We start from the raw sequence: 12497 nt of genomic DNA on the forward strand, positions 1-12497 counted from the left end.
TTAAAATTCAATTTCAGGTTTATTACATCAAAAATAACACCTAAGCTATCACAGTCATTTATAATTTTTCAATATAAGTAATACTTATCTACAGAGTGGGGGATCCTACACTAAAAACACAAAATCAAAAAAGAAAGAGAAAAAAATAGATGTGTTTCTATTCATTGTATACATGTATCTATGTATGTGTCCATGCGTGTATGTATGTATGTAAGTATATATGGGTGTATGATTGTGTATAATGAATATATAAAAAATTAACATTTACTAAATCATTTAAGTTATAGTGGTAAAAATAATATATTTTTAACTATGATTGAACTTCTTTGAAGTTACCAAAAGCCAATTTCTCATTACATGTTTAAAAGCACAAGCCTTTCAATTTTTAACACTACAAAAACATATTTTTTTCTCTTTATTTTATATTGCCCATATACAACATACGATTCGAAAAAAATGTATCTTAAAAAAGAAAAAAAAAAAAGAACAAGTTCTGTGCTTAGAGTATACATATAGTGTAAATAAAATGGAGAAAACTACTCAAATTAAATTGACAGAAATACAGAGAAATACAAAGATTCCAAAAAAATGAAAGGTGTAACAAAAAATGTACACTTATAAAGTTTTTCACAGCACTTTTCTTAAAGGGATCTTAAAAATTTAAGTCATTCATTAGAATAAAGAATAACTTTTCATTCACTTTTCACCTAATATTCAATCTCACATCTTAAAAAAAAAATCTACCAACTAATAATAAATCATCACATAATAATCATAACAATAATAAGGAATGCTTCAACATTATGAAATAATAGTTTGTACAAAAATATTAATACTCATAATATTCACAAAAATTAATACAATTTGAAATAATCAAGGTATATTACAGAAAAAAATATAAGCTGTAATTTACTTGTCACTCAAACAGCATTTAACAAAAAAAACAAAAATGGTTATTTACACTTAGATCGGCCATCTAGTAACTTTTTCCAAAGATCGAATTGTTCATGGAATTTGACCATATGAATACTTATGCTTTTTTTAATGTTGCAGATGTTAAAAGGTATCCTTTTGTTGATGAATTCATTAATATGAACTCTTTTAATATTCAAAGATTGAGCAACAATTCCAGTCGTGAACACATCTTCTAACTTGAGATATGTACTTTTTAATGCATTCTTGTAAAGTCTATTAATTATATCACCTGTTAATAAATAAGCAGGCCCAGTATTGAAATCTGGAAAAACTGGTTGTGAAAATTGTTTAACTGACACATAATACTTGGACCTCTTGTTTCTGATGGGTTTCCATTTTCTGGCTAATCTTCCAAAAATAGTATTTTCAGATTTCCAATGTTTTTCAATAAAAGACAATAACTTAGGAAAATTAATGAACATGTCATCATCAGTTTTCAACACAAATGGAGAGCTAGAACAGTAATTATCGACCCATTCCATAAATGAAATAGTTTTTAATGTAAGGTTATCATAAGAATCGATAAAGTTTCCACGTATAATATCACCATAAATAGTAGATTCTTCACTTGTAATACTATTTAATTGTACCTCCTTTGATGTACCAACAATAAATGCTAATGACACATCTTGACGTAGAGCATAATGTCCCCAAGTTTGTCTTATAGCCATCCTTGCATCTTTATGACTAGGAGCAGACATAATTCCAACCACTACTTTTAACCTTTTTCCAAGTTCCGGGCATAAATCAGCATTAGGAATGTCATATCCAGACTCATAGATGGCCTCTGTCGTAATTCCTTGTGTTGTTTTATCTAAAACATGATTTTCCTCCATTTTGGTTTTATTTATTAAAGTTTCATGGGTAACAGACAAAGTAACCTGAGTTGGTCCATGCAGCGTAAGATGTTTACTAGCTGCCATTTCGGAAGTTCCATTTGTAGTATTTTCTGAAAAAATTATATAACATATCAAAAATTTATTTTCAACCATCAAAAAAGAAAACAAAAATTAAGCAACCACAAAATACAAATTTTAACATCCATAAAAAAATATTTTTTAATAGCATATACAAGATTTTTATTAAAATACCACCTCAGGGGAACTAAATATTCATTTAAGTAAGACTAACTGATTTTGAAGAATTTAAAAATGATTATCATTATTATTAGTAACAATAAGAAGATTTATAAACTTAAAATTGAATAAGACAAATGATAGAAGTTATTTCTTAATTCATAAATCATTAAATAACACAATAATTATTTATTATTTTTAATTATATCTTTATAATTTTATTATATATTATAGGTATAAAAGCAGGTTACAATAAAAAGAAAAATTCTTAAAAAAATTACCATGTAACTTACGTTGGAAGTTGGATTTGATATGATAAAGAAATACTGGTCCAGTTGAATATGAAGAATAGAAAACTATTGTTACTCCAATAATCCCCAGCACGACTATATGTAAAATTTTTGCCCGATAGGCCATTATCTGTAACAAACAACTCTCTATAAAAAATGAATCCAGATGACTTTTAAATAAAATATTCTGAAACAATTACAAATTAAAAATAAAGTTATTCACATTTTTGATAAAAGTAAAATATGATTAAAACAATTTATATTTAAAAGCATTATCAACTAAATATTTAGCTACAAAAACAGTAGATTGTTCTACAGTACATTATAATAAATAAATTACTAGACCTGCCAAAAGTTGATTATCTAGATGTTGTAATAAAGCCAAATCAAATAATATAAAGAAAAATACCTTGTATTATTGTCCTAGGGGTTACCAACACTGCCCGAAAACACTATGGAGCCATTCTAGCTCCTAAATTATCAAGATAAAAATAAAAATCCTCCCTCCTTCCCTTTGATAGAAAAGAAACAAAAATATATTTTCCATAGAATTGTTTAAATATTTATTACTTAAATAGAATAAGAGAAATAATTTATTTCCAAGAAGGCTACCTAAATATATTGACTTGCTACAAACATTATTTTGATGATCTATTAGTAGATAAACAAAACAGTAAGAACATTAGTAGACAGTGAACTATTAGCAGTAACAAAGAATTTAGAATTTAAAAAATGAGGTCACAAAATGAAGCCGATATCTGTAACTAGCACCATAAAAAAAGGCAATGTAGGTTGTTTCCTGTAGATTTCCTGAAATTTCTTCCAGAGGTTAATAATATGAAGCTTTGTTAAACCCCTTTGTTCCTAATCTTATGAAAAAGCAACATCTGATCATCAAAGAAATAAGCGTAATTTCTGACAAAACTTTACCACCGAGGGAACTGTAGATGAACCGATTATCAATTAAGGAAAAAATATTAACTTAAGTATTATCAAGAACTAATTTTGTTTTATATCAGCTTTGTTGCCTTTTAGAGGTTAGAGATCCATTCGAACCTTGATTTACTGTGTTTATTCTGATAAATGTAGAACGTTTAGTAGAACGTGAATTTTCTTGAGTCCTTCATTATTACAACATAAATAAATAAGAAGTGTCTTCAATTGTAAAGTGGCATATGTTATCCTAATGCAAATTCAATTATTCCAATATCACAACAATAAGTCGAATTAATTTAAAACTGAAGGTTTTTTTTTATTTTAGCTTATTTATTTGTTCAATGAGATGGATGAAAATCATAATTTAGCCTAACCATCGATTTAAAGAGGAAATATTTTTCTCGTTCAAAAAAATTATAAAAGCAAAATCAGTACACTAGTTAGGCCTATCACAGGCACATAAAATTTTGTCAATAAACAACAAACATAGCTCAAAATATTATCATAATAGATTTATTTATGACATCTGCTGATCAGGGAGTATTTTCAGAAGACAGCGGTGAAGAATTCAATAACTTAAATTCTTAACAGCTGAATGCTGAAGCAGAGTCAGTTTTACAATAATAATTGGAGAAGTTTGTCGGGGGGGGGGGGTGCGGTCAGCAAAGAACAACATAAATAAACAAAACCATGTTTATTTATTTTATGCCGACGTTTCGACCTGAGTCTCAGGTCTTCACCAGGGCTATAGAACAAAAGAGATAACAACAACATTTAGAGTAACATACATACAATTGAAAAGGATTAGTATACAAACAAATTTAGAATTATACAAAATATTGAATTAAATCATAAATGATAAAAAATTGATGACTGATAATTGAATAGTACAAAATTTTAATTGATTGATAATCGTGGAATTGTATGGTAGTAAATTGGAAACAGTGACAGATTTACTACCATACAATTTCACGATTATCAATCAACTAAAATTTTGTACTATTCAATTATCAGTTATCAATTTTTTATCATTTATGATTTAATTCAATATTTTGTATAATTCTAAATTTGTTTATATACTATTCCTTTTCAATTGTATGTTACTCTAAATGTTGTTGTTATCTCTTTTGTTCATCAGGGCTATAGATGAAGACCTGAAACTCAGGTCGAAACGTCAGCATAAAATAAATAAACATGGTTTTGTTTATTTATGTTGTTCTTTGCTGACCGCACCCCCCGACAAACTTCTCCAATCATTAATCTATGGTCAACTATCTACACCTCATTTTACAATAATAATTTGGATATTAGAACAAATTAAAAAAAATATAGAAGTTATTGAAGCTCTAGCTACTGGTAATTAACGTAAGTTCAATATGGATGACGATCAAAATGATATAGAGATAGAATAAGAGTTGGTCAAGAAAATTGACCCTGATGTTTGAGGTACTTTAATCAGCAGTTAACAGCAGTTTGTTGAATTCTGTGTCTGCAGCTCGCTCAGCCAAAGAAGCTCCTTTAGAAGGTTAGTAGAATTTGTAGAGCTTAATAAGCTTGTTATTTCACACTGTTTTAAAATATTTGGTGATAAGTTGATTCAGAAGGTTCTACTTTTTCTTGCTTGATTCTATCAATAAAAGTAATTTTAGCAATTTATTATTAAATTTAATTTTTAGGCATCTCATAAATAATGAGGATTTTGATGCAGAAGTGATGTTAAAAAATGTTCAAACCATCATTGTATAAAATAAAAAGCCTGTTTGACTGCAGAGTTGCATATGAGTTGAAGGCAGCAATGGCCTGCAAAGTTAAAATATGCATCCTCAACTAGATCCAAGCATACCAAGAAACACCCTGGAGCACAGTAAAGAAGAGGTCGAAGAAGCCCTTTAGAGGGGGTGATGGGCCCCAGAAGAGGACATTTTTCAAATGTTTGGAGAGATAAACAAAAACAGAGATAGTCTAGTGGGTAGTACACTGCAAAGATTCTGTCCCGCTACAATCGTTATGTAAAAGACAAGTTAAGTGAGATGATGGAGATAGATCTGATGCAAGCTTACATTGTCCCTATCAACCATATTTGTTGTACAAGTGCAACTAGCCAAAAAAAAATAGGAAGAGCTTACCACACACTCTTTTGTGATATCTACTTAGGATTTGATGGATGAGAGTGCCCGGCAGGAGAAATACCGGATGGAAACTGATAACCAGGATTGGATGAGAGTTCACTATAGTCGTCCCAGAAATAATCAGAATCCTTGGAGAATAAGAGAGCACCAGGAAAGTGTAAATGAAAGGGTAAGAAACCCGGAGAGAATAGGTCAAACCTAACCTAGAAGGACTGGGTGTAGAGAAGACTGCAAGTGCCACAGATGCAGTAAAATAGGTAATCTGATGGCTCAGTGTCCTCCCACCAAATGCTTTGGATGCAGAAACGATGGGCACATCGCTAAACAGTGCCCTTACATATATCAAAGAAGAAACATGGGCCAGGGCAAACCAATGGAGATCAACACGGGTGTAGAGGAGGAGCAATCGAAGGAGGCTAAATCTGATTTATTAAATAAAGATTGCAATGTAATACTATTGTACTGTTGCTTGATTTTAATACTATTTACAAAATGGAATAATTTTTCAATGGTCTGTAAATTATGATATCTCTAGCTCTTCAAGAAACAGCATTTAAAGAATTTCACCAAAGAAACCTAGGCATAGTGAAAATGAAATAGCCAGCAAGAAGGTATATGTAGTGGGAAAATATTGATAAGGACTTCGAAAAACTGGTTGTCTTGGCCAGAATATCCCTAAGTAAGGAATAAACCAGAGAAGGTTCCTATTCATTTCTAGTAGGAGCAAACAAAAGAGAGTTCGGACAAATTACGCTGGACCAAATGAAAACCACTACTTTTTTGTATTGGTGGACCTCAAGTCAAGATAAGTAGAGGGCTCATGTATCAAAAGAAGCTCCCAGTTCTTATAGTACAATTTGTTCTTTAAAATTGATGTATTATATTCATGGATGGAGGATGGATCCATCATTAGGAAATTAGACAAATTACACTTCTTAATTATGTTTGCTAGGGGTGATTACACCCTTTAACGGCATACAGACTAACTACCTTCTACCAAACAGAAGGTACCTACTAAGCTCACCTGTAAGAGAGTAACATTCTGAGGCAATGAATTTAAACTATCAAATGATACTATTACTCCCACAACAACAGGAGAGAAAAATGCCCTCATTACCCCTGAATCAGCAATCTCAGGCCCTACAACTCCTCATGCAGTTCATCAAGACCCATGAGCAGAGAGGAATACAACCCCTACCCCTGAAACAGCAACTGCAGGCCCCATAACCCATCAACCTCATGAAGATGTCCAAGGTTACACTAACCTACTACCCACTAACCACTACTCAGAAAACAAAAACAGCACCACGCTTCGGCCATTATACAGATTTAGTTCTTTTAGTAGAGTTTATCGATGAATTGATATAAAACGTTATCTATAATTATAATTATAACAGAAGATTCAATTGAATATATAACATTGTGTTAGGTGAAATAAAAAGTACAATTGTATTTATTACATTTACATACATTACTGCTGTTAATTTTAACATGTATTTATTCAATTAAAATAAATAAATTAGTTAAATATAGTTAATACTTTTGATATAATTATAGCAGTGATAATTTTATAATAAAAAGTTACTATTGGGTTATAAACGACACAATTATTATTACTGATTCAATAGGATCAATAGTCACAGCTGTCAACTTTTTCTCTGTTAAAAAATACACAAAGCTCACAACAGATCCTTTTTAGTTGAGATTTGGGCCTACATTTGAAAAAAATAAAACAAAAACCACGGTCGATCATTTTCTCTGTAAGTATTCAACCAACATATTTTTGAAAACAGTTTTGTTCATATCACAAAACAACTTTTTGGTCAAATAACAACACACGTTATATTTGACAAAACAAACGGATCTGAATAAGAAAGTATCCCTAATAACCAACACCAACATTACGCATGGTTAACTGTCTTATTTAGTTATGTAAGTAAAAATTAAGCCCTCAACCTGTTCGTCTTATAAGATAAATTTATTGCAATATTATTAAGATATTATTGCAGAATTAGAAAATCAAAATATAAATATGCAAGGCTTACCTAATAAAAGGATTTGTTGAATGAGTGCCAAGTTTCGATAAAAAACCATGCTATGATTAAGTTTTAATTAGTTACCATTGACATAGGTTTCCAAACCTGAAAACAAAAAAGAAAAGGTGATTTATCTAAAAAAAAGATATACATACATAAACAATTTAATAAATAATTGCAAGGAAAATGACAATTTAAGCACATAAGAAATCATCACCGAATTATACTTAATCAAAGCATCTTATTCTAATTACAAATCCACCAATTCTTAAGACAATAATACAAATTATATAGTATATATATAACCAGACAATGACAGTGATTTTTATAACTTATTAATTATAAAAATCACTCACTATATTCCACATGCTCAACTCATTCAATGTTGTTTTACCGACCAGTAGATAGATCTTCCAATGGTATTATACGTTTAACAACTCTTTTTCAGCTTTATGACTTCAAGCACTCAGTAATATGTTAAAATTGATAGGTCTATTGATCTTAAGATTACTCCATCAGATACCTCACATTTCAAATGCTCAATAAAATATCTAAATATATTGGGTTGTAAAATAAGTGCGTAGCGTTTTTCAATATTTCAATTTAATCTACTCTGTGTTTATAAAATCATGTTTGCCTGGTCAATGGATGGAATAATGTTTACATATTCTAAAAAAGCATTAGTTAAGGTGCTTTTATGCATCAGTTTCAACCGAGATTCCTTATCTTTAAGTGGTATTTTGCATGCTCAAAATGAAAGAAAAAAAAAATCATTTTCGTCATTTAATGATTTTTTATTTCTGAAAAGGAAAATCCGCTGCACAGATGGTTAACAAAATTTCCAGTGTGTATGGTCGATGATGCCTTAGGAGAAAGCAGTCTGTAAGTGGTTAGCCTGGTTCAGAACCGAACATTTTGACTTAAAGACGCAAAGTGCTCAGGTCGTCCTTCAACTGTTGATGACGAAATTCAACCATTGGTCACAGACAACCCTCACTCTACAACACGGGATATCGCAGAACTGTGCCCAGTTGGAATAATTAAGGCAGCGGTTGAGCAAAAGCATCCAACATTGGATGCTCACGAAGTCATAGTTTTCCATCAAGATATCGCTCGCCCTCATGTGTCTTTGCAGGCCCAGCAGAAATTATTGGAGTTTGGCTAGGATGTGATCTCCCACCCACCCTATTCACCAGACCTTGCCCCTACCGATTTTCACTTATTTTGGGCCCTTCAAAACTCTTAATGGGAAAACACTTTAATTCACTCGAGGACTGCAAAACGCACATAGAGGAGTTCATTGAGCCAAAATCTGAGAAGTTCTGGGAGGACGGCATTAAAAAATTACCTGGAAGATGGCAACATGTAATAGATCAAAATGGGTCATATATAATTGATTAAAAATATTTACAAGAAACTGAATTTTTTATTCAAATCAACAGTAAAAAACGCTACGAACTTATTGTACAATCCAATACATCAAAATTGAAGCGGAACACATTAAATTCAGCACAAATGATGGTACCAAAATACCTCATAAGGATTATAGAGAGCTACCACTGACAGAATCTTTTGGTATGATACAAATGCTGAACCAACACCTAACAAGACCTCAGATGGCATTCCTCATTGTTTATGTGGAACATGATGTGGGTCACTGTACTCAGGCCCTCTGCACCAGGATAATCTACTAAAGATGGTTTTGCAGATGACCTACTCATGCAGTAGATTATTTACAATGTCAACAAGTCTATCATCACCAAAAGACAGAATTATGAAACTAAGGCAGTATATGTCACTAGCAGGAAACTACAGGAGAGCATCAGCTAGATGGTAAGTTTAACATCTCCCAACCTTTCATTTGATACAACAATATGCATATTAGAGGCAGACTATAGATAACAAGTAAAGAATATACTTGAGTATAGTTCATGCAAATGTCAGAGGGCTCAGACAAAGATGGATAAGACGTTTTCATCACCAGACTGAATGGTATTACTGAAGGATGGGATAATGGGATGCACTATCTTCTGAAATATTATCCAACCTTCAAATATGGAACAATAGAATATAAATTCTTCCTCAGCTCAAATTTTGAAATAGAGACAGGAAGGTTGGACAAGACTGAAATAGAAGTTTGTTAGAAAACTTAATTAAGTCTAATGATGGCTTCAGAATGAAGTTGGAAGGGTAAAACAGATTTAACAGAACATATTGCAAAAAAAATAAGAAAAATTACACTGTTGAACAAGGGACAAACCCTAGCTATTTTATTTTGTTATCCTTAACTTAAAATATATTCAGAAATTAAACAGACTAACTACTAAGAAGAGGAAGATACTTTGGAGGATGAAATAAAAATTGAACTATGTTCAAATGAACTATAGAAAAAGCGATAATATTTTTATTATGGTTCAAGACTAATTGCTAATTAGGATTAAAACAATTTGAGAGAATATACATTAAACAATATCAAAACAAAACAATCAGTCACAAAAGTAAATTCCAAGATGTATTCATACTATTTGTTCCTGATATTATTACCTGCTAAGAATATTATTTTAGATAGGAAAAAGGTTCAAGGTAGTAAACAACTAAAACTCAATCTCATGTAAACATAATACAACATAAGTATGTTACAGATTTTTACCTGACTACTCCGAACTAGAAACAGTAATCAACATCACTTCATGGACCGACACGCTTCATACACATAAATGGACATTAAAAATAGGAATATATAATGATACAGTAGAAGACAACTTTAAATACTAAAACCATAAGCATGATTACTTTCAAAGAACTAAAATAAATAAAACAATATGACTGCAAAGAATCATTCAAAGTGATTAAAACTTATATTTCACATTTTCAATAAAGTATGAATAAATCTATGTTTTATCCACTTTGACTATTTTCCAGAATTATTTTGGTAGTTTATAAACTTCAACATTTAAAACAAGGCAAATAAGGACTTCATAAAATATATAATTAGAGCATGCCCATCGTTTATACTGGACTTATAACATTAAATTTCAACAACATAGGAAGATGGTTATAATTTAGTTTCTTCAAAGTTGGATAATGAAGATTTTATACCATACTGAATATATTAGAGGCATACCAATAAGTGACCATGATAGAAAGAAACAAATCATTTAAAAATTTCAGCCTCTGTCAGTCCTGTCAGAAAATAAATCAAAACTCCTTCATGAAGAATATGAAAACAAGAAATTTGAATTGTATACAAAGTAAACTTGAATTAATTAATTACAAAACATAATGCCATCAGAAAAGCTTAAAAGAGTCACTTAAATATTAAGAACTTATTATTTAATGATATCAAACTATCACTGCTTGAAATAATTTTAAATGCATAATTAGAAAAAACACCAATATATTTTAAACAGTAGATGGAGAACTTACAATCTGTAACCACAGTGCACTTCAATATTTCTAAAAACTATCCATGAAAACACAGTTTTCAAATCACTTTTAAACGCACATATATAAATAGATGGCAAAGGCGGCATATTATGAACACACAACCACCTAAAATAGATAATGACTATGAACGAAAATTGTTTTTACAACATAAATACGAGAAATGACAACTAAAATTCAACGACATAGTGTAATGTCAGAGCCGCATCCAGAAAACAAATGAAATCACGACTATCAAAATGATACACAAAGAACATATCTACACCCTCCCCCAGTCACGTGACATTGGTTCTCGCTTAGAACACGCCCACAAAAAGATTTAACAGCAATCGATTTTCCAAAGAGGTTCTTTTTAGGACTAATCCAAATTACAAAGTTGCTACTTGTAATATTTTTTAATTAGATCAACTTCGACCAATCTAGTGGTTCTCATCATCCATATAATCTGCCACTTCTTGTCGTTAATTATGTCCTCCAGTTCCTTCATATCCACTGGTCTTCCTTCCTCTGACCTCTCGTTAGACAAAGATTCCTCCATATCGTCTTCCTCCACCAAATTATGTTCTTCTTCCTCTCCCGGTGTTAGCTGGAATTGCCTGGAAGGTTCCCCAGCTTCTTTACTGCATTTCCTGTTATTTCTCTAGACAACCAATCGGCTATATTTTGTTTTCCAGGTTCATACATGGCCTCCATATTATACTGTCCGAGCAGCTTCCCCCAATGCCTAATCCATGCCGAAGATTCCTTCAACTTTCCCACCATAGCAAGGATCTGTTGTCACATGGAAAGAATATAAATTGATTACCATTATTGATATTTTCAGTAAGTCGGCAATGGCGCACCAGGTGAAAGACAGGTCGTAGGAAGCATTGTTGGGAACTCTCCTATTGTGATTCCAATTCACATCACATCGGACGGAGGCAGAGAATTAGACAATGCCAGGATTGGAACTGAACTGAAGGACCTTGATGTGACATGGCACCTCATGGACATCCCAAGAGTAGAGGAGGCATAGAGCGGCTTCATGGCACGTTGAGTGACCATCTTGGCTTATATCAGATCGACAAAGGATTGGAACCACATTACCACTACAGCCTTTAGCATTGCTACATCCAAGGATTGGATGTAACAATGCCTAAGGCTATAGCGGCATACACCGAATTACGAGGTTTTCACCATTTGAAATCCTTCTGGGACTTCGAGGACACCGGCGGGACTATAAGGGCACGGGAGTGTACGGTAAGGAGATACACAATAACCACGTTGCATGGAGAAATTTATAGGAGAAGGCACGGACGACAATGCAAAAGGAAAAGACCAGGAGAGTAATGCAGGAGGATTTAAAGGTCACATACAGGATGGAAGCGATCAAAATCAGGACGATAGAATATAAAAAGTTGGGGTCCAAATGGTTTGAAGAGATAAAGCGATAGAGGGCCCATTTAGAATGATAACCATTAGAAACCATACCATTGTTACAGTAAAAAGAGTCAGTGAACCTAGCAAGAGGAGAACTGTCAATATTGAGCAGTTAAAACTTCTGGCAATGACAATATAAAGACTAGAGTGTCTTTATCACTGCTAGATTGTTTTAGTATATTAGCATATTTA

At 31.9% G+C, this 12497-nt stretch overlaps 1 protein-coding gene across 2 annotated transcripts; it reads right to left on the minus strand.

Moving 5' to 3' along the window:
* LOC106689003 (beta-1,3-galactosyltransferase 5) lies at positions 1–11168 on the minus strand. 2 transcript variants are annotated; one of them, XM_014433736.3, is made up of 4 exons: positions 10869–11168; positions 7452–7547; positions 2333–2471; positions 1–1924 (listed from the first exon to the last, which is right to left on the minus strand). In XM_014433736.3, the coding sequence occupies exons 3-4, from the start codon at positions 2466–2468 to the stop codon at positions 954–956; spliced, it is 1107 nt and encodes a 368-aa protein (XP_014289222.1). In that variant the 5' UTR covers positions 2469–2471; positions 7452–7547; positions 10869–11168; the 3' UTR covers positions 1–953. The 2 variants fall into 2 exon arrangements, with proteins under 2 accessions (XP_014289222.1, XP_014289223.1); XM_014433737.3 differs by having other exon boundaries at positions 2345–2471; positions 10869–11165.
* Between the last annotated feature and the right edge of the window lie 1329 nt (positions 11169–12497).

Source organism: Halyomorpha halys, unplaced genomic scaffold (assembly GCF_000696795.3).
Source record: "Halyomorpha halys isolate HHAL.00 unplaced genomic scaffold, Hhal_1.1 Scaffold1256.1, whole genome shotgun sequence".
Lineage (NCBI taxonomy): Eukaryota > Metazoa > Arthropoda > Insecta > Hemiptera > Pentatomidae > Halyomorpha > Halyomorpha halys.